The sequence below is a fragment of the Salarias fasciatus genome (assembly GCF_902148845.1).
Source record: "Salarias fasciatus chromosome 7 unlocalized genomic scaffold, fSalaFa1.1 super_scaffold_4, whole genome shotgun sequence".
Classification (NCBI taxonomy): Eukaryota; Metazoa; Chordata; class Actinopteri; order Blenniiformes; family Blenniidae; genus Salarias; species Salarias fasciatus.
The window spans coordinates 25,248,400-25,270,988 of NW_021941229.1; the positions used below are offsets into that span (position 1 = coordinate 25,248,400).

Here is a 22,589-nt window from a genome sequence, read left to right on the forward strand (position 1 = left end):
CAACGCTCCAGCAGCACGGAGGAGGCGTCATCAGTGAGGACTTCATGCAGTATTGTTGACTTCTGAGCATGAGGGACTCTTCCGGGATTCTTCGATCCGTCTGCTTTAACTTTAACTTCCATGACTGAATATTGTGGCATGATTTTTTTTTTTTTTACTTTTCCAAAAATTTCAGCTGAAAGCCAAAAATCCTGAACCGTTTCTGGGTGGTTTATGTACATATTTCACATTTACATACCGTATTCCATTTCATGTATTATGGGATGTCTCAATTCTTTATATATTCATTTGGCTAATTCAGTTAATTCTGTTGTTTTTAGCTGAAATATTCTCTCTTCCTTCATTTCAATGCAGTCTGAGCTGTGTCGGGTTTCAGTGTTGGAGGTTGCGGCGGTGTTTCTAATCCCAGATTAAATCCTAAACCCGGGCGATCGAGCGGACGCGGCGGAGCGTCTCCCGTATGCTGAAGCTTCAAGTTCTGCTCTGCCGGACCGTCGGCGGCCTCGGGCATCGACAAATCGGCTGAAACGGGAGTAAACGGCGTGAGCGAGCGCTCGGGAAGTCCTGGTGACTCACGTGCGTGACAGCGGCGCGCGCCGCAGAAGAACCGCACGCGATGCGGAGAGCGAGCAGCAATACGTCCGCTGCCGGAGCCGGAAAGGAACCAACGGGCCGGTAACGTTCCGGGCAGCGGCGCCTTCATCTGGAACACAGGACTGCGGGTTCTGTCCTTCTGAGACCAAACAAGCGCACCTTCGTCCTCCCCGGACTCTCCAGCAGAGTGTGAGCGGCATGTGGGAACAGACAGGGAAGACGGAGGAAGACGAGTGGAATCAGGAAAACAGGACAGGATCCGTCATCGGGGGTGCTCCGGGTTCAACAAGGAAACAAAGTTTGTATAAAATAAACCGTGGGAGCATCGCCTCAAAAGGAAACAGGGCAACAAATTCATACCATCACTTGAAAATCCACCCACTGGAAAATGAAGAGTATTTGAAACTCTGCACGTCAACATGTCCCAGCGGCTCCACGACCAATACAACGCCGAAACGACCAGCCGGAACCATCCGGTCACGATGCTGCGGAAGAGTTTACACTTCCAGGTTTAAAATCAGTACTTCACGAATATTCTGGTAAGTTCAACTCTGCTGGGAGTTCTCCTTCTTGTATCAGAGTTAAATATCTGCACACATTGATGCAGAATGTCTGCATCCAAAGTGACAGATACAGATTGTGCATCGTGATATTGATAAAAACTTTTTTTTTTTCCTGTTTGGGGAGGAGGTCAGGATTACGTGAGCTCAGCTCAGCCCCCCCTGCCCCCCGCCCCCCCGCCATGCCTCCAGAGCGGCCGTCAAAGTCTCACCTCTCCGCCAGAGGACTTCGGCTCGGCCTGCCAAGAATGTCACGGCCCCACGCTACCTCCAAACCCCCCCTCCGCCCCCCCTCCGTCCACTGCCGCCGCACTGCTCAGGCTGCTCGCTCCAAACCGCCCAAACCAAATCAATTAGCCGTTCCCTTCCTGCCCCGCCCCCCTGATCAGATCTTTTACAATCCGCTGGCGACCGCAGGGAGGATAAAACATAACGTGAGCGTTTCACGGCACCAGCAGCGACCTCACTGACACGTTTCAGGCTCATCGCGGCGAGCCTTTTTACTCGTCCATTAGCTGAAGCTCTTATCTGCGGATCACAATAAATAATAAAGCTGCCATCGCGCTGGAAAAAATAAAATAAAACCACTGAACACACTCACAAATGAAGAGAATGTTTCATCTGTTTCAGAGAGAAAAACAGAGCGCGTCAGTTTGTCCTCTTCATCAACCAGTCCAGCTTTAACAGCCAAGCTGCTTTCATGCAACTTTGTAAAATTCAAATTTACCAAAGAAAAAAAAAAGAAAGAAAAAAAAAAGAAAGGATATAAACACAAAAACAGAAAACATACAAAAAGGAGAAACGCAGAAGTGTAAGAGACGAGCGGGGGAAAAGCCTGGATCTGGACTGAAGCAGATTCTCTCTGGACCTCACGGGTCTGCAGGGCGATTTGACCAGCGTCTCGACACCGTTCCAGAGGGTTCAGGCTACAGGAACGAATCAACGAATTCAACCTGAAACCTTCAGTGTTATCCAGTTACATCAGATTCTCTGCACTCGTGCGTGTGGTTTGATTACAAAACCACCCAATAGCCCCAACCGGTGGCCCGGCATGCTAACTACGCAAAACCTTTCTGCAACGAAAACCTAAAACGATGTTTTCACTTCAAGTGTTGTCATGGTAACGGGGCCCGAAAAAAGGATTTGTTAACACCAATTAAACTGTTTTCATCCTGCGTTCACTGTCGTATCATCCCTTTGGTTAACAGTTTCGTGAGTTCAGTGAGATCTACTTCAAAATCTGATTTTTATTTATTTATTGTTTACAAATTCAGCAAAGTTTGCTGAGGAATATCAATTTCTGATGAGTCGATAAAACTTCAATAAACTATCAAAATGCTTTCAGTTAACCCAGATTGTAGCCCACGATTAGAGAGGAGAGCTTTAACTCTGACAGAAATCGGAAAACGATCACGTGCTGCTGCATCGTGAAAACTTTGATCCCGTGGAAGGAGCCACGCTGTCTGGTCGCTCCACTCTGATCGATAAACTGTCTCCCGCCACCTGGTCTGCAATTTCCTCTCCTGTCAAGACGCTCTGCAGATGGATTTAATACAGACCTACAGATGGAATAACAGCGGCTGCTGCTAATCCAATCACATCAAGGCCGTCCAATTTGATTGTTTGGGTGCAGCATCGGGCTCTGGACAGAAAGAAACTTGAATATTTTCAATTTAAAGGCCTGGAGCACGTCGTTTTCACCGCTACAAGTGGCCATTGTGGCCTTAAAGCTCATGTCCGGAGTTTCCGTTTGTTTCCAACGTATGTATCATTTTTCAACAGAGCTTAAATGTGTCAGTCTGGTTCAATACTACAATATAATATTAGCATAAAGCAATATAAAAATGTATTTATGAGCCCCGCCTTCGTCTCATAGACCCCCATGTTATCCGAAAAAGCGCCGGTCAGCGTCAGCCAATAGATTTCGAGCTTCCGCATTCTCGTGTTGTCAATCAAAGTGTGGAGCAGCCAGAGAGCACGGCCGCTCGCCCAGGCAGAGGAGAGTTAGCAACACAGCAGCCGCCCCGCTTACCTCGGATATATCCACTGTCTGCTGAACATCCACCGTAAACAGCTGAACACGGAGGATGCTGTAGGACTCGGAGGCTCTCATTTTCACCCGACAGATAACAGCGTGCACAATTAAAGGGGCGTGGCTTGGTCGCTCATGAAAGCAGAGGGAGGGCGGAACCTCGGGACATTGGATTAAAAAAAAAACTCTCTCTTTCAAAACTCTGGACACGAGCTTTAAGTTCTTCCACTTGAATCTGACAGAGGGAGTTTTTCTGAGCTTTTCCACTGTGACTTAATACTTAGGCTCCGTTCACACGACAATGTTTTAACTCTAATTGCAAAGTTTCCACATTTTGACATGAAAATTATGTCCTTAAACACGGGTAAGGAAGATAAAACGCTGAAAATGTTGCAGTTAGCATGCCGGACCACAAGCCGATGGAGCTAGTCGTTTCTCTAAACTTGTGTCCCCTCCCCCCATTTCCAGAGTCACAGCATTTCCATAACGTTGTGTTTTCCTCCTGTTTCCATGGAGATGGAGTCGGAGCGTTGTGGAAAAGTTTTCAGTGAATCTGAGCAACAGAACTCAATAGAAGTTACTCATTTTGACTTGCGTTCCACTTTGGGCGCCGTCGTCATGTAAACAGGACCTAAAGCGACCTCTGAGCTCGGATCTGAGAAGGTTCAGGCTAATCTGTGTCTTGATCTGGACCGTGATGCTGATTCACAGTAACGCCAATTTTAACCTCCTGAGTTTGACCCGTCATCGGAGCTGCAGCCCGGCGCCACAGATCCAGCGTTATTTACTGGTGTTGCTTTGAAAATAGCACGCGTCGATGTGTCATTAATTATAGATGATTAGCACAGCTGACAATCAGAGAGGAGCGCCGCTTCTCTGCTGGTTTCCTCCTCACGTCGCCTCCGTCAGTCCACCGACAGCTCCGGGTCTGAGCGCTTTCTGCGCCTCGGCTGAAGCCACACTTTGGCCACATCAGGCCTCCTAAAGCAATAAAAGCATTTCTAAATACAGCGTGGTTGACTTTACTGCTGTGGCTCGTTCTGACTCAAAAAGTCAGAAACAATTTGCTCCAACTTGAGCGCCGTTGTGCAAAAAGCCACCAGAAACTCTCAGGTCCGCTTCACCTCCACCCATAATCTGAAACCGTTAATTCTCCAATGCACCACATCTGCTGCATTATGTTTTTACATCACACACAATTAGAATAAAAATGGTGACAAATGAAACAGGAGCAGAGTCTCAAGCTGGGGTTTAAGATCAGTTTTCAAAATGGACAGAGAATGGGTTTGTGTGACGTACAGTGGCAGCTCGAGCCACTGGGGACAAGCTACGCATCAGTTTTCAGTTTGTTTTTTATTTTTTGTTACAATTTAAAAGTTCAACGAAATCCAGGTTTTAATTTCACTGCGGCAGAGAAAGAGAGGAGTCAGTCAGAAGGCCTCCCTCTTCTTCAGTGGACATAAATCTGATTATCGTCCGTTAAACGATGAAACAAGATGGCGCACCTTCTGACAATGGAACAACGTACAAACAATGAAAACAACAGGGGCCCCAAGATCGAGCGCTGTGGCACCCCAAATGGAGGATTCAGAGCCAGCAAGGCTTCCACACATGGTTCTATCTGCCAGACAGGGCCTGAACCATGCAATCCCATGACTGCAGATGGCCTCCAGGTGCTACGACTGGGATGCCAAACTGTCATGGTGCACTGTCGGACGCAGTAGAAAAAGCAGCGCCTAGCCACCGGAATCATCAGCCAAGACGAAGTCATTATAAACCTCAAGGAGATGGTGGCATGGTCAACCCTCTCCAACATTAAAAGAACTGAATGGCCGGGGCATTTGGTCTCACGGTCTGTGTCTTTTCCGATTCGCCATGTTGGACTAATACCAGCGATATGTTCGATATTCTCTGCCACCGTCACATAATTCCTCCAGTTCAAGCAAAAAGTCAAAAAGGTTCAAACATCCACCGCTTTTGGATATCAGAGGCACTGAAAGTAGTTTAAAGAGAGCGAGGGAACCTGCGGAGACAACCGAAGCTGAAAAACATCGAGAGTGGTGTCAGTCGGTCATCAGGTATCCGAGGGAACACACTGCGACAACAATCGATTCATGAACAGCATGTTACTCAGTAAGAAGGAAATGATATCTCTTCCTTGCAGGTAGTCCACAGCACAATCCCTGAAATGTCTACAAATGACTGTCACTTTCCCAAATCTAAGGATGAACACTACATGATGCAATCGTAACAGTTACCAGCGATGATCCCCAACACGAACACTACAGTGAAGTGAGAACTCCCCGAAGGAAGCAAACCAGTCCAAAGTGTCCCAAAATGTCGTTTTTAGAATCAGTAAACGAGCAAACAGACCTAAAGGCTGGAAACACATCCATCCAGAAACTGATCGTTAAAGCTTTTCCAGGCCATCGGGTACCTGAGGGTAAACGCCGCCACACAACAACCAATTCCCAGACACACTGACGAAACAGGAGCTCAATGATCCGTCGCCATGAGCCCATTCAGTCTTGATCCGACTGAATCTGATATCCAGACCAGAATTCCTGCCCGAGTCCGACTGTTCTGACCATTTTTACACATATTTTATCCAGTGACCTGTATCCGATTCACATGGTTACACTTTCCAGACACATGGCGCACGCGTACTTGTAGTGTTCACTAAACCTCAGTCTACTTCTGAACCCAGCGCCAACGAAGCCAAAGCCAAAACATGGATGACGACGGATGTTTGATGCTAAAGTTAGGAGCAAGAGAAGTCTCACCAAACACTGTCAGGATTTCGAGGCAGAGGAGGAGGAAAAAGGGGCAGAACTGCATTTTCTCAATATGCTGCAATGATTTCCTGAGAAGTCATGTGACCTCTTCAACTGACCACGGTGCCGGATTCTCCTCCATGCGTCTCATTCACTATTCAAGAGACAAAATAAGCCGGATGTGTTGAGGATGGCTACACGGCAGTCGCATCCACACATATCCGATACAGATCTGATGAATGAGGCCTGCATCCCAGCTTTTTCCTGCTCGCATTGTTTCAAAGCCGATCCGATCTGTGACACCATCAGAGCACAGCCCCATCACACTGACGGTGTCAATAAGACCTAAGAGTTCAAGTGTAACATGAGTGCCAAAGTGGTTCCTGCAGCGTGTACATTTCAAATGATTTCAGCTGGATTGAAGTCAGATCTCCTAATGAGGCTAAACGGTCCATTATTGACCACACGTCTCATATTTCTTCTCCAGTTGTGAGCGTGAGCGTTGTGCATGTTCCCAGTTTCATGTTGCTTTGGATGACATTGTCTTGAAATTGAACCTTCAGTCCCAGTAAATACACCAAAGCATCGAGATGTCAACAGATCTGTCCAGGTAGAACCTTCGTGAAGACATAGTTTGACTGAACAAGAGACCAAATCATTCGTTGACAGAGACGCCTTGAAAGAAACGTCCCCAATGGGGTCTGGAGGAATTTCTAGCACTTAAACTGAAGAAGCTAAAAAGTCCATCTTTAACCGCGCAGGGAACATGAATGTTTTGGGAACTCTCCTACTTGTGTAGTTTTATATAAAATCAGTAAACTGGCCACATATGACGGCTGGCGAACACTCGATGGTTAGAAGCTTCTCCAGCTCGGCAGATACATGAAAAACACGCTGAGCAACAAATTGTACAAAAGCTTTTAACAGATGACCAGAATGGCACTAAGTTATGCCACAGTCCCGCCACCCCGATGACAGCAACCTGTTTGTTGGATCAATTGTCAGTGTTGCTACCACGAACTCCCTCCATGTGCAGGGGCGTGTTCTGCTTCATCAAACTGATTAAGATCCAAAAGCTCTCACATCAACCAGCGAAGGCACGTGACGGCTGAAATATATCCAAACGACAGTCAATCGTTCAAAGTTCGACGCCAGAACTGAGTCATCAGGAGGCTCGGTTTGACTCGACGGAGACTAAAGTTGACGCCAGGGGTTCTCAGACCGGGCCTGCGGTCTCAGAAAGGGAACACTTGACTCCTCCGAGTTCATTTCGATACTTTACTGACATGTACTGAAACTAACTGGAGGCTTGAGGAAAAGCTTCATCATCGAGAGAGAAACCCTCCGACAACGAGCCGACACGAGGGGGGTCCAATCCAGAGGCCTCAATTATCAACTGTGTGTGTACTGGGTGTGTAAATTTAAGCACGACTCTGACCACGCTGACCACAGATTCCAGCAGTAGAATAATCAAAGTACAAAGAGAAAGCATGAAGAGAGTCACAGCAGGTGCAAACGCAGCACACGTCTTCTGCTTCAATCAAAAATACTCAAATAGTAATTTCAAACAGACGTTGTGTACGTGGTGTGAACGGTTCAAAAGAAGCTGCCAGCTGGTTGAAATGTACGTTAAATGCTGAACAATGAGCTCTGCAGGGAACAAGTTTTTAAAACGCAGCTGATGTTTGCTGAGAGCAGGAGCAGTTTCTCAGGAGATGAACACATTTATGTATTTTTCTGTCCGTGGGTTCTACCGGATTCTACCAGGTTGAGCAACGCACTGACAAAACCCCTGTAAGACCGTCAGATCGCTACGATAACTGGTCGCCCTGTGGCAGTATCACCACTCCTCCTGTGGGAAACAGGGTTCGATTCCCAGCTAGGATCTATTTTTGTTTATTTTTTGGCAAAGCAAATATGAATGGATTGAGGCCGTGATTTATTGGAACCGCGTCGGAGCCAGAGAGGAGAACCGGCGCCGCCCCAGCGCTCATCCAGCTCCTGTCCACTCGGGGATTTCTGGCACCAATGTTCACGCCAAACCACTTTCTTTTCTTCTTCCGCTGATCCTCTGAGCATTAGCTGCAGTGGCTACTTTATCCTGAGCAGCATTTCGCCTCTAGTTTGTTTTCCCAACATTCAATGTACCAAGCAATGTTTTCTGCAGTGTTTCAGTTTCAGAAACGTTTCTCTTCTTCACCTTTTTGCAACGACGATGAAAGGTGAGGTGAACTAAAATGAATACTTAAAGAGGCGTGTTGTTGCCATATATGGATAAACGGAGGCGTTTCTGAATGCAAATGATCCCGAAAGTGGTGATTAAAAAGAACATGACGGATTTATCAACACCGACTACTTATCGATGTGCAGACGACTCACTTACGCACATTTGATAAATACAGATTGTTTTTTAATCTTATACACATTCTAAATTTGATTCATATGACTGAATTTCGAACCTTTTTCTGGTAAATGAGGCCCCAGGAGTTTTATCCAACATGTCACAAAATACAAAATTGACAGGGAGCCGCTCCGAACTCCCAGCGATTGAATCTTACTGAACCGTCTTGTCTGCTGATCCTTCACACTGTGTGACAGAAGACCAGCTCTTTTAAAGCTGAGAGCGACTGTAACAACCTAACTCTCAGCCACAGCATCATTTAAAAAAATGTCCTTAATGGAGGCGATATATGGTCCGTCCTTCACATGTCAGAGTGAGATCAAAGAGACATTAAATACATTTGGAACTGCTTTGCCAACTGATCCAACAATCATCAGCCTAAAAACAACATTTAACAAGGGAAAAACCTTCGCACAACAACCACGTTCCACCTGGATTGAATCGGTAAAACAGTAACGCTTAAATTCAAACTTCAATATTTTTCTCTGTTGTGGCTCAGAGCAGATGCGATGAAAATGTCATGAAAGCGGAGAGTTATAGCTGAAAATGACCACAATATTAAAGTGAAGCCAATTTTGTTGAAACATTCTGGTGTAAAATAGAGACAAACGTCCAAAAAGCTTCTGCTGGAGCTGCTGGACGGCGTGACGTTTAGGTAGCTCGTTTTCATGGTAACATCTGAGTGTTGCGTTCAGTCATCCGATTGAAAATCAATATTTCCTCGAGATTTGAACCACTTCCTGAGCTGGATTTTGCCCGTTTTGGTCCACAGGTCTTACATTTGACTCCTGTGATTTTATATTTTAGGCCAACATGAGCGAAGGAAACGGCGTCCAACCTCCAGTTTTCCCGGAGTCCGTCCGCACCGAGCGGAAACACGCCGTCCCCTCGCTGTGGAGCGACGCCGACTCCGGGCCCTGACCTACAAAACAGACGGCGCGCCTGCAGCGCTCTGTTAAATAATCGCCTACTCCAGCGCTGCGATGCTAACCCGTGTCAGTTACTACCGACAGTTGGCAGCGAGTGGAGATAACCAGCTGCTCCCAGCTGCCGCCGTCAGGATGTGCCAGAGGTGAGACGCCGCCGCCGCTGCGGCCCTCCGATAAATAAACGAGGTACAAGAGGCAGCAAATCATTTCCAAAGCAAAGGAGGAAGGAGTAAAAAAAAAACCCTGCGTGGCGAGAACAGAAGACGGTGCAGCCAGGGGGAAACGGTGGCCGGTTACACATTCATTACAGGTGTAATCAACTCCTCGCTTCACTGCTTTCTGCTGATCTGCCAGGACGAGTGAAAAAGGAAAAAAAAAACAAAAAAAAACGCTGACTTCTTCCCAAAAATCAGCACTCCTGGTTTAAATATTACGTCTGTTGATCCCACACGTTGAGGCTCGGCGGGCCGCCGTGTGGGCGCCGCGAGCTTTCCAGGCTGTGATTGAGAAAAACGTGAGGCAGAGTGCAAAGAGAAAGAAAAAGAAGAAAGAGAGAGAGAGAGAGAGAGAGAGAGAGAGAGAGAGAGAGCGGCCTGGACGGCCTCATCTAGAGTCAGGAAGACAGAAGCAACTGTCTCAGACGAGCCATCCTGCAACCACATCCTCCATCAACCTGCTCACAGCAGCCGGAGACAGAGGGAAGAGCAGGAGGAGGAGGAGGAGGAGGAGGAGGGTGTTCAATCAGACTGTAGTAGGGACGTAACGGCGCATAGCCTGATTGTTAAAAATTAATACAAATGTTAAAAAAAAAAAGAAGAAGCTCCAGCCCTGGAGGGTCCCCCTTCCTGGACAAACGTGTCACGCCGCCACGTGTTGGACGTCCTCCTCCTACGTCACGCAGAGCAGCCTGACGGTGGTTTCAAATCGGAGTTGTGGCCTCATTTTGGCAAGAAAACATTGGAAAAATAAAATAATAGAGGAAACGTAACAATCTGGAAATATTCCAGTTGTTTGCCGATTGTTCAGTGGAGGGATTCTCCTAAAGGTTTAAGTGATCAATGAGGTTAGTCGATCCGTGCATCCACTGGAGCTGTGAGCCTTTCTATGATGGGCACAAACACCACCGAGGAAGAGGAGGAAGAGGAGGAGAAAACTCTGATCCAGACCTTCATCACAGCAGCTCAGTGGAGCCCAGACACCCCGAAACCCCCGGAGGAGCAGAGACCTGCTGCAGGAAGAGGAAGAGGAGCTGCAGCCTCCATCTCCCCCACATCAGAGAGAGAGAGAGAGAGAGAGAGACACACACAGACAGAGAGCGAGAGAGAGAGAGAGCGCTCACCTGGGCTCCGGCAGCATGATCTTCTTGCTCGCCCTGGCTGCTGGAGTTGACTTGCTCTTCTCCATCGCCATCAAGTAGCTGACATCGGCGAGCACCGCTTCCAGGTCCGCCATCTTTTCGACCCGGGTGCGACCAAACCCGATGGAATCAAGCGGGACGGAGGGGGAGAAAGGGGGGAGGAGGAGGAGGAGGAGGAGGGGTGTTTGTTTTGTCTCACTCGGGGAGGAGGTGGAAGGTGGAGGGGCAGAGGAGAAGGGAGGGGGGATCAAAACGCTGCGTCCTCCTTCCTTCCTCCGCCGGGCAGCAGCAGCATGAAGGCGGGTGCGTGAGCGGCGCGCGTGTCGGTCGGCGGTGCTCCTCACACCTCCGTCATCGTGGCTTCAAACGGGGGGGTTCACGTGAGGGAGGGGGGCAGGCAGGCATCCGGAGCGGGGCCGGGCCGGGCGACGACGATGCGAGTCAGCGCGGTGCTTGTAATCCCATTTAGCGCGACAATGAGACGGAGCGCGGAGGGGTGGATGGAGGGATGGAGGGGTGGATGGAGGGATGGGTGGAGGCGAGCAGCCGGATCCTACAGGTCTCCGGGGACTCCTCTCCCGGTCCCGGTCCTCCTCGGTGCGTGCAGTCGGATGCAGGCGGCTCTCCGGTGCGGCATGGAGATGCAGATTTACCCTTAAAAAATGTAAACACCGAGCGCTGTTCTAATTTTAGTGGCTGCAGTCAGGAAGAAGGAAAAAAAAAAGAGAGAGAGTATCTTCCTATTTTTTATCTGCAGAAAATCTGATTTACAGTTTAAAAAAAAAACCGTCGATCCACTTGGTGCAAAAAATACATGCAAATCCTCCTGGGCTGAAGACGCGCGTGGACACAAATAAAAGCACGCAGCGGGCTCGCGGAGCAGCCAGGACTCATGACATGATGATTTGCATTCCGTTAAAAAACAAATCCACTCACACACACTCTCTCTGTCACACACACACCGCTGCTGCTGTTTGTGTTGCCTTTTGTCGCTGGCTTCCTGTGTCAAGAGCTCGAATCGCTCCCGATCGGCTCCTCGGCCGCAACCGAAAACGCAGCCGAAAGAGACGTTAAGAGGTTTAGCACCGGGCAAGACGGTGTAATCGACTAATCGCTCGCTAAATCCACCGTAACCCCCGGAGATAGCTTAATTTAGCCTGCCGGCGATATGGACTCTCGGGTCCGGCTGCGCTTGCTAAGTTAGCCGCCACGCTAGCTCGCAGAAATCCAACAGATGCATGAGATTTTTGTCTTTGAAAAAAAAGAGTTTAAAACCCTTTAAAATGTCCTTTTTTAAAAATCCCCCGCTGAGTTCCTTGCGGTCCTTCCGTCCAGCCGCCAGGCAGGGAGGCTGGGGCTGTTGATCCGTTTCACGCAGGAGATTTTGCGTTAATAAGCTAGCGGCTGCGGGTCGCCTCGGATTGGGGAAGTGTGGGGAGAAAACACTCCGCGGGGGGGAGGAGAGAGAGCGGGAGGGGAGGAGGGAGGAGGGAGGCGGAAAAACCGTCAAAAACACGGAGAGAAAACCCGCAGGAGGTAATCCATGGCTTCGGCCAGAGAGGGGGGACCCTCCTCGCTTTGGAGACCCAGCGCTGGGGCTGCCGACTGTGGGCTGACGGTGACGCTGACGGCGGGATGCGGGAGGGGGAGAGGGGAGGGACGGAGCGCTGCTGGTCAGCGGTAGTTAGTCCGCTCGATAACCGATAACTTTTCCCCCCTCGACCCGTAAATAAACCCACCGGGAGGCGGTCAGGTGCACGGATCCTCTTTAAATCCGTCTAAAGTCCTCCACCGATGCTCGCAGCTCCCGTGAAATTATTTATTTTTTTAAAAAAGGAGAAAAAAAAAACAAGCAGAGCAGGTCGTCGTGCTCCGAGCGAGAGAGCGAGTCCTGCCTACCAGGCTGATCCGAGCCGAGGGAGCTGCGCTCGGCTGCGAGACTGACGGTTCCCCCGCTGTCTCCGAGCACCGGCCGCCCTGTCGATGTCGTCCCCGTTGCGGGTCCGCGGATCAAGCGGTTCGCCTCCCGCATCCAATATGGCACATGTTTAACGTCAAGCCCCCGCTTCTCCGTATTTTTCAGCGTTTTCTGCTCAGTGGCTCTGCTGCTCGCTGCTTTGTGGTCCTACTTCCTCCCACTGCGGCGCGGCGGAGAGCCGCAAATCCCGGAGCGGAGCTGCTCAAGGGGCCCGGAGCCGGAGCCGGAGTGGAGTGGAGTGGAGTGGAGTGGCGTGGCTCCTGGGGCCCGGAGCCTGGAGCCTGGAGCCCGGAGCCTGGAGCCGGAGTGGAATGGCTCTTGGTTTCTAAAGCCAGACCCGAATTTACTACCAATCAAATTTCTTAAAAAATAGATAAATATTTTAGCCTCTAAGAAAGTTGACTAGAGCCTTTCTCGTCCTACATATTTTTCTTGTCATCACACGAAAGTTTTCCTGTTATGACGAGAGTTCTCGTTATTACACCATTGTTATCTCAATTTTTCAAGAAAGTTTGTCTTTAATCCATTAGCGTTCTCGTTATTACGAGAAATTTCTCATCAGTATATTTTTGTTTTCTTATTAATTTGAGAAACTTTTCTCATTAACGAGAAAATTCTCTCATTACAATCCACAGATATGGACTTCCGGTTTCAATGAGTCTTTGAAGAAATGTCATCAACACAGAAACAACATCTTTTTTTCCTTTCTGTGTAATGTGGACAGTATATCACAAGCTTATTTTTATCAATAGAACAGCAGAAATAACACTGGCCTCTTGTGCAGATATTTCAATAAATACTTCTATTTTTTACCATTATTACAAATTATTTTCTCAGTGTTTATGAATGACAAATTTTTAATTAAAAAATATTAATGGCCTGTTGTATTTTTCTATATTTCAACGTGAGTTTCAAGAAGAAAAAAAACTTGTGATTCATTTGCATTTAGTTAAAAAAAAATGTTTATCAGGGCTGAATTAAGGAAATTGGATCCATAAATAATCGATGTTTCCAAATTAAAGGAGCAGTGTGTCAAATGGAGGCAGTAGCGCTGTTCTGCCTCAGGGGGCAGTAATGAGTCGTTTGGTCTGAATCCAGCTCTTTTGCTTAATAATGTTTACAAGTGAAAACGGGAAACTTTCACTTTAGGTGTCCGTTTACACAATAATGGTGTTCAGAGCACTGAAATTTTTTTTAAATGTCTTTTACGGAGGATCTTTTAGAAAACCATCACACTCTGTCTCCATGGCAACAGGGTAAAACACAAAACAGGGTAAACAAGGATTTAATTTTCCTTCAGAATGTTGACAATTTGTACTATTTGTTAAAAAAAAAAAACAAAAACAGTATTTTTATTTTGACATTTAATTTCTACATTGTGTGTTTTTTTGATTTCTAAATTCTATATTTCTACTTCAGCGGCTGGTCACTGAATCGGTGCCATTTCTTGAAACTGTTTCCATTTTTATTCTTCGTATTTGAAGCCTCACACAGTTCTGACCTGCTCTGGCTTTGCAGTAAGTTTATCGTGTTTTCCTGGAACCAAACAGACCAGATTCTGTGGTGTAATTTCCCAGAGGGGGGCGGCGAATATAGGAGAAGCATCCGGCGGGTCCGGCGGGACAGCATGTGAACCGGCAGATTTAACACTTTCATTTATTCCTCTCTGCCTTCCAGCTCTCTCCCTCCTCTCCTCATTCATTTTACCCCACTGGGGGGGGGGGGGGGGGGGGGGGGGGGGGGGGGGCAGTTTCTGGGGTTTTTTTTGCCTCCCCCTGGTGTGATGCAGGGCTTCGTTTGGTGGAGATGCAGCGCCGCCCTCTGGCTACGGGAGGAACTGCAGGACTTCCTGCAAGCTGCAGCCTGTCAGACAGTGTGGAGGGTAAAGAGAGCCCTCTTCTTTAATACCACAATATAAATCCTTTTTATTAAGGGTTTTTGTTTTGAAACACTTTACTTTCAATGCATCATTCCTGATTAATGTTCTCTTATTTCCTGACATTTAAAAAAAAAAAGATTCCACATCTGTTCTTCTATATATTCACCCTGATCTCCATCATGCTGTATTTTGCTGACTTTTTGAGCTGTTTTTCAATTTGTAATTACCTTCTTTCCATTGTTTTGTCAATTTTTGATGAGTTTAGTTTTGTACTAAGTTGTTTCTCCAGTTTCTCTGTGCTTTTTAGGGACGTGTGATCAGTCTGATGTTTGGTTTTCAGACTTTTTGGACTGACACTGAAATAATAACCAATTTTTTTTTCACTGACTTCAATTCATATTAAGCTGATTTCTGACTGGATTTTTTTTAAAGTGAACCAACAACAATCAAAATACACAAAACTGAACGTTGCTTCATAATTGACTTCAATAATTTCTTGGATTTTCTTCACAATCTACTTCCGGCTCTCCACTGCAGCTCCGCTCAAACAATCCCCCGATAACACACCTTCCCGTTTCCAAGGAGACGGCGCCCAGGCATTTCCCAAAATTGAATTTTCGCCCATTTCCACGAAGATGGAGTCTGAGGCATTTTCATAAAGTTGCGTTTTTCCACCCATTTTCATGGAAATAGAGTTAAACGCTTTTAACAAGTTGTATTTCCCCCAGTTTCCATGGAGACAGGACCCAAACGGTTTCATTTTTTTTTCCATTTCCATAGAAACAGAACCTGAGCATTTTCAAAAAGTTTCGTTTTTGCCTGTTTTCATGGAGGCAGAGCCCAATCGTTTTCACAGAGATGGACTCAGAGAGTTTTCAAAAAGTTGTGCTTTCAGCAGCACTGGCCATCGTTGTCGTGTGCCTGAGCAGCCAAAACGCAAGTACATTTTTTCATGTTCGCTTGAAAGCGTCGCCGTGGAAACGAGGCTGAAGCCGTCGCCGTCGCGGTTTGCTAAAATATGAAGTGTTGCCGTCATCAAAGCAATTTCCTCTTTTTCTGAATAAAACGGCCGAGCCGAATCGGATCCACAAACTTCAAACACTCCAAACTCCTCCTCGCCAAATCGCTCTGACGTCCAGGGTGTGTGTGTGTGTGTGCGTGCGTGTGTGTGTGTGTGTGTGTGTGTGTGTGTGTGTGTGCTGGGTGCAGCGAGAGAAGCAGACGCGGCGGTCATGTTTAAGAAAAACAGTTTATTCAGCAGAGGGTGAAAGGTCAAAGGTCACACGGGAGAGAGAAGGAGGAGGGTGGGGCGGGGGGAGGGGGGTGGTCCGGAGGGCGGAGGCGGTTACTGCTGAATGCGGCGGATGGACTGGATCTGAGGGGTCTGGCAGTGGGAGCCGAACTCCCTGAAGTGTTTGTACTCCCCACAGTGACGGTCACACTCCATGATGTACTGGTAACCACGGTAACCGGGGTACTGGTAGCACACGAAGCTGAGGAGGAGGAGGAGGAGGAGGAGGACAGCCTTGAGATGTCGCAAGAGATTGTGAAAGTTTCTATTTCCATATTGAAAGAAAGAAAAAAAGAAGAAGAAGAAGAAGGGAGAAGGGAGAAGTGGGAGTGCGGCGGCGGCGGCGGCGGCGGCGACACTCACGCTCCGGACTGGATCCTCAGGGAGCCCACTTCGTTGTTGCACCAGCCCATGGCCTGCAGGGAGGGGTAGTCGTCGCTCAGCTCGCCCTTGCGGCCCAGGAAGTTCTCACGCTCGTAGATGGTCATACGACACTCTCTGTGGTTCTGCGGCGGAGGAAGAGGAGGGAGGAGGAAGAGTTCAGCACTGAACGTGAACGTGAACGGGTCAGCCGGTCGGCCGGTCGGCCGGAGGACTCACGGCACAGGCGATGGGTCTGAAGGAGGTCATCCTCTCGATGTGGTAGGCGTTGCTGCCCCCGAAGGCGTCGCTCTGGGGGTACTCGCCCCTCTCCAGCACGAACTGCTGGCCCTGGTAGGAGGCGTGCTCGTAGCCCACCCAGCTGGGGGGGGAGAGGTCAGCGTCAGGGTGGGGGGGCGACCGGGAAGCCAGCCGCCGCGCATGCGTGTGTGTGTGTGTGTGTGGACTCACGCGCCGCTCTCCACCTTCAGGGAGCGCACGGTCTCGAAGCCGAACTCCATCACGTTGCAGCACTCGGAGGTGAACTCATGGCGGCGGCCCTGGAAGCACTCCTCGTCGAACACGATGATCTGAGAGGGCGAAACGTGAAACATGAACCCAGACACGCCGGCAAAACGCTGACCTTCAGCTCAGACGATGAAGGTCAAATGTAAAGGGAAAAAAAAGGAGATTTTACCAAAATGAATGAAGAAAATGAGTCAAAATGGAACCAAAAAACTGAAAGACTTTGGAGAAATTAAGTTTAAATATAAACAATGAAGAGAAAATTAAACTCAAAGTATGAGGAAAGAAAAAGGACAACTTTCTAGTTTTTTTTTTTTTAAATTGAAATCAGAGAGGAAGAAAACTAAAATATGGCAAAATGAATAATTTTATAAAATACAGAAAAATAGATCAATGTGCACACCAAGTCTTCACATTAAAACGAAAATAATTCAATTGACAAAGTTTTAGTTGAATCCATGAAATCCATGAAAATTTGAAGAAATATAAGTGACGATTTTAATGAGAAAAAAAAAATTATACTTTATATTTTCATATTTTATAGAAATATCAGTTATCGATTAAAGTGAAAATATCAGACTTATAACTTTAAAAAAAGTAAAAATAAATATTTTTGCTTTCATGTGGCTTTGATCTGATAATGTACTGAAACAGCCTCAGCTGAAATACATAGAAACAACTGTTAAAACTGGATTAAACTCTTATTATAATAGTTAATGCTCTATTAAAACTGTACTAAAACCTTGTTGGAATAGTTACAATTGTATTAAGACTGAATTAAACCTAACTGAAATCGCTTAAAAAGAAAAAAAAAAGAGAAAATAGTACATTAAAGTTTAAAATCCTGTTGAAACAGTGTAAAGAAACTTTGTTAAAACTGTTTTAAAACCTCAATATAACTATAAAATACTTGACAAAATTGAGATTAACCGTATTAAGCTTTAAAATGTAGATCAAACTTTGTTATGATTTTAAAAATGTATTGAAACTGCATTAAAACCTTTTTCTAATTGTGTTAAGACTATGACCAAATCCTTTTCTTAAACTTCTTAAAACTTTATCAAAACGGCTAAAACTTGATTATTTGTAGATAAAATCCATCTGTTGCTTGTTACACTCGACCTGATCGATAAACGTTTGTAACTGTGACGGAACAGAGATGAAATCCGGTATTCCTCAGGGACCGATGTTGGGTCCTCTTCTCTTTCTGGACTTGCTAATGCTAATTCTGCCGGCGTGCCGCCGCCGAGCGGTGGCGCTCGCTCACCTTCCAGTGGCCGGAGAACTTGGTGCAGTGGTGAGTCATCTTGTCTGAAGGAGGAAACAAAAAAACACAGATCATGAGGAGAAAACCGACCGAGAGCCACAAAAACGAGGCAGATATCAACATTTTAATGAGTTCAGTGTGAAAGTTTAAGCTCCCGTGCACAAGTTTGTGGATTTTAAGCACATTTTAACTCATTAACTGGAACATTTTGAACAGAATTATGACTTAAAAGTTAATAAACGCGATGATTTAGCAAATTCTTCACATAAAAAACATGTTTAATGAAACCAAAACAACAACTTTTTGTCCATTTGAGCAACTTCACTGACATAAATGACACACTGTCACAAAACGAGGAGAAAACAACTGAAAAGTGTCACTGGACGTAAAAAAAAAACATAATTCTGTGACAGATGAGTGTAAATCAAAAGGATAAATGTTCTATTTTCAGATTTAATGAAAGGACAAAAAAGTAGAAATCGAGAAAAGTTCCTCTGATACTCCCGAAATGATGTTAAATGAGTGAGTGAGGAAGTGAATGGGTGAGTTTCACAAAAAATTACATTTAATTCTGTGGTCAAAGAACAAATGTTAACCTTAGAGGGGAACACAGTTTAGACGTTAATATCTTTTTAATGAATTTTCATTATTGGGATACAAAAGTATAAATGTTGAGATGAAATGAGATATTGAGGCATTAAAGAAATGGAAAGCACAACACAGCCCACAGGAAATGCAGTTTTCATGAGATCTGGTGGATTTTAAAGCGACTGGATGTCTGTAGAAACGAGCATCTTCGGTAAAAAGTCACAGAATCTACAGAAAGGTGAAGTTAATGTGTTAACTTCAGTAAAAAAGATATTTAATTGTAAGCATAAGCTAAAAGGACAGTAAATAAATAGTTTAAATGTTTGTTTTTTTCAAATAAAGTTGAAGTGTTGGAATAAAAAGTGTAAATATTGAGCTTTCCATGTTGAACAGAAGCTACAGAGCGAGAATGGAGGATCTGAGTTTGAAGTGTCTCCATGTCGGGTCCTCTGCTCGGCGGAGCGCTGCCCCGGGCCGTGGCGGTGCGGTGCGGTGCGGTGCGGTGTGGTGCAGTGGTGTGAGCGGCAGCGGGGACTCACCTCGGTTTGATGCCCGTCGGGTTGTCCTGCCGTGAGAGTGAGAGGAGCCACGCGCCCCCACCCTTTTAAAGCCTCCCCTGGCAGGGGGCCATGGCTGAAAGCCCCGGCTCAGCAGCAGGGAGGGGCCACGGCCGTCCCTCCACCTCCCCCTCACCTCCGCCTCCACCCCCCCTTCACCTCCACCTCCACCTCCACACCAACACCAACCACTGCTCCCTTTTTTTGTCACTGCCCCAACAAAAGCTGGTTAATCTGTGGAGGGAGCAGAAGTGCAGACGCCACATTATCACTGCAGAGGATGGAGAGGAGGAGGAGGAGGAGGAGGAGCAGGAGGAAGAGGAGGAAATAGAGGAGGAAGAGGAGGGGGAAGAGGAAGAGGAAGAGGAGGAAGGATGCTGGAGTCATATTTCCATCACTTCTTCAACATGTTTCTTGATAGAGTTTCAGAAAATAAGATGGAAACAGAAAGCATGATCAATAAAGTTTCTTCAAAAACATCTTCAGAGTTTAAGAACAAACTTTATTATTAAAGGAATGAACTTTTCTCAATAAATTATAATAATGAAAAACAGGAATTTGGAATTGTAACTTTGTAATCCCCAGAACTCCCTGGAAGAAGAGGTTTTTAATCTCACTGGGCGCTTCCTGGTAAAATAAGGGTTAAATCAAAAATAAATAAAAAGTGGGCACACAAACGCGCACACACACACACACACACACACACACACACACACACACACACACCCATCATTAACCTGGATGTGCACCACATGAAGGATGTCCCGCTGTGTTAGCATTAGCATCTTTAAAGATGGGTCACTTCCTGTTCCATACAGAGTGAGGCAATGACAGAAACATCTCTACTACTACTACTACTAGGCCTTTGAACCCCGAGAGGGGCATAGGTCATCCACAACAGTCCGCCAGCGTCCGCGGTCCTGGGCGATTCGCTCCAACCCTCCAGGTGTAGCCGGTTCGCTTGGCGTCCGCCTCCAGGTCTCTTCTCCAGGTCTTCTTTGGTCGGCCTCTCTTTCTCTTCCCCTGAGGACTCCAGGTCAAGGCCTGTCGCGTGATGTTTGTTGATGGTTTCCTCAGGGTATGCCCTATCCGTTGCCATGTTCTCCTCCTGATCTCTTCCTCTCTTCTTTCCCAGAGATCTGCATTACTGATGGTATTTGGCCAGTGGATCTTTAGAATTCTTCGCAGGCTTGAATTGATGAAGGTCTGAACTCTTTTGATGGAGGTCTTTGTTGTTCTCTGAGACAGAAGCATCTCAGGCTAACTTAAACATTGACTAATCTTGTTTTGGTGAAAGAATAAACTCTTATTTTCGTTCACTTTGACACACAGAACTTGAGCAGCTGCATGTTGGAATCAGTCCTGCGCTCCAGACGAAGCTGGATTCTTATTTTTGAGGAGTAACTGGGACTATTGTCTCAAACTGCAGCGATCAGAGCCACTGAGGCCATCAGCAGCTTATTTTAGATCCACTTCAGGGTTTGAGTATCACAAAAAAAGCCACATTCAGTGTTTTATTATATAAAATTCTGTGTAATGATAGACAGCAGGAGTGGATCTTTCTCCCACAGTTTTTCAACTTGAGTTTTCTTCCAGTGTGAATATTATTTTCAACAGCATTTTCTGTCTGCTTCATCTTCCCCTCCTGAAACGGTTTCTTCTTTTCTCTGCATTTATTCTCAGTGTTCGCATCAGAAATATTCACTTTGTCTACATTTTACTTGAGCTTCAATTCGAAATGGATCAAATTCATTTCTCGCTGTAAACTCAACTCGCAGTATCTGATAATCATCCCTGAGACGTTTCTCCAGCTCTGAAATAAAGATCATTTCAGATCATCAAATCCAAAAACTACATTCAGGACATTCAATAGAATTAGTTAGTAGTTAGAATTTGAATGTACCGGCAGATGTTTTTTTCTTCTGTATCTTTTGTTTTTTAACATTTTCCTCATGAACTTTTACATGTTTTATCCATTTTTTGCATCTTGACTATCTTAGCTGTTTATAGCCCGTGTTCATCAGTTATATTAGCATTTTAGTTCTTTTTGCTTTCAGCGAATTTATCATTTTGCCGGTTTTTCCTGTTTTTTCCTATTTCCTCCATTTTTAGCGATCCACTCTGTTTCAGCTGTTTTTAAGAAGAATTAATTTAAGAAAATCACACTAAAAAAAAAAAACAGTCCCGTATGCACTTTAAGTAAAAATGAACGCAAAATGTTAATTTACATGCAGTTTTGTGGAAGCTGCAGGCGCCGCGCTCCAGGGGCTGAAGAGGCTCCAGAGACGCCGGCTGCAGACTCCTGGTCCGAACTCTCTGGTGTGAATAATGTCTGGAGGAAGCCGGGAAGCATTCACCAGCAGGCCAGCAGCATCCCTGTGGTGAAGCACGGCGGAGGCAGCATCATGCTGTGGGGATGCGCTCCAGCTGCAGGGATTGGGAGACCAATCAGAACAGAGGGAAAGAAAATAACAAGAAACATGTCCAGATGCTTGTTTCAACTAAAACGTGATCATCGATAATTCTATTATTCTATTTTGTCTCGTCTCAATTGAGGCACTTCTTCCATGAAGTTAGTTTCACATTGGCAGGTGAGTCACTGGACTGCTGTGAACTTCACCCTGTTGGTGAATGAGAAACAGACTTCACTTTTATCATGAATTAATTGTACATATATAACATCTTAAGCCTCTAATTCAGGAGTCATCACAGCGAGGCATTGTAACTTGTGCTACATTTTAAGTAGTTTTAACGTCAGATTCCTTCACGCTGCAACTGGGATTTGAACCGGGGTCCCTCAGCCAAGGCCGAAACCAAACCCAGGAGCGATCAGCTGGATACAAATTTTCCTTTCATTGTAATCAGTTACTGTTGTTTCAGTTACATGTCTGAACACCTCACACTGCTGCGTCGCCACTTTCAGGTTTTATTTAACAGAGAAAATGAAAGGAGTTCGGCTGAAAGTGTTTTCTCCACATATGAGGCAGCACTCGTGTGTGTGCGTGTGTGTGTGAGTGACAGCTTACATAATCAGCCTCTTGTAAACAACAGAGCGGAGGCTCTGGCCAGCAACATTTCCTGAACAACAGCTTCACAATCTGAGTCCACCAGCGAGTTTCCCCGGAATCCGTCGCTCCTGCCTCGAACCCGGAGCTGCGTGTGGATCATCCACAATAACAAATTAACAAACTACCTCTGAAGTGACATCTCACCGGCCTGGAGGGTCGTTTCTACTCAAACACGACCTCAAAATCTACTTTAATGTGAGCAAAATGCTTCTTTTTGAATAGAAATGACTGACATGATGAGGATTTAAAATTAGGAAATCAAATTTCACATCTTTGGAGGAAGTGGCAGATTAACAGTCCATGGACGGAGTGGAAAACGTCGCGACGGCAGAGTTTGAACCTGCTGTGGGCATTCCGAATGTCCTGGGTTGATCAGCAGGTTTATAAATCAACATGAGGCTGAAGCCACAGTGACTGGAATTAGCTTCA

General features: G+C 46.2%; 2 protein-coding genes and 1 long non-coding RNA gene across 5 annotated transcripts in view; all 3 read right to left on the minus strand.

Moving 5' to 3' along the window:
- Positions 1-12,776, minus strand: part of grk3 (G protein-coupled receptor kinase 3) — a 53,477-nt gene extending 40,701 nt beyond the window's left edge. For both annotated transcript variants that reach the window (XM_030085294.1, XM_030085293.1), the window contains exon 1: positions 10,630-12,776. In XM_030085294.1, the coding sequence (XP_029941154.1) occupies positions 10,630-10,742 (113 nt within the window). In that variant the 5' untranslated portion in view covers positions 10,743-12,776. The remainder of the gene's footprint in view (positions 1-10,629) is intronic.
- A 3,000-nt stretch (positions 12,777-15,776) lies between these two features.
- On the minus strand, positions 15,777-19,196 carry cryba4 (crystallin, beta A4). Of its 2 annotated transcripts, XM_030085330.1 has the most exons (6): positions 19,075-19,196; positions 17,948-17,991; positions 16,627-16,745; positions 16,396-16,537; positions 16,159-16,301; positions 15,777-15,997 (listed from the first exon to the last, which is right to left on the minus strand). In XM_030085330.1, exons 2-6 carry the CDS (start codon positions 17,984-17,986, stop codon positions 15,850-15,852), a joined length of 591 nt encoding a protein of 196 aa, XP_029941190.1. In that variant the 5' UTR covers positions 17,987-17,991; positions 19,075-19,196; the 3' UTR covers positions 15,777-15,849. The 2 variants fall into 2 exon arrangements, with proteins under 2 accessions (XP_029941190.1, XP_029941189.1); XM_030085329.1 differs by lacking the exon at positions 19,075-19,196 and having other exon boundaries at positions 17,948-18,353.
- A 75-nt stretch (positions 19,197-19,271) lies between these two features.
- Positions 19,272-22,254, minus strand: LOC115383228 (uncharacterized). Its single transcript, XR_003930656.1, has 3 exons — positions 22,119-22,254; positions 21,321-21,519; positions 19,272-19,326 (listed from the first exon to the last, which is right to left on the minus strand). It is a non-coding gene; the product is annotated as an uncharacterized LOC115383228 (long non-coding RNA).
- Positions 22,255-22,589: the final 335 nt, after the last annotated feature.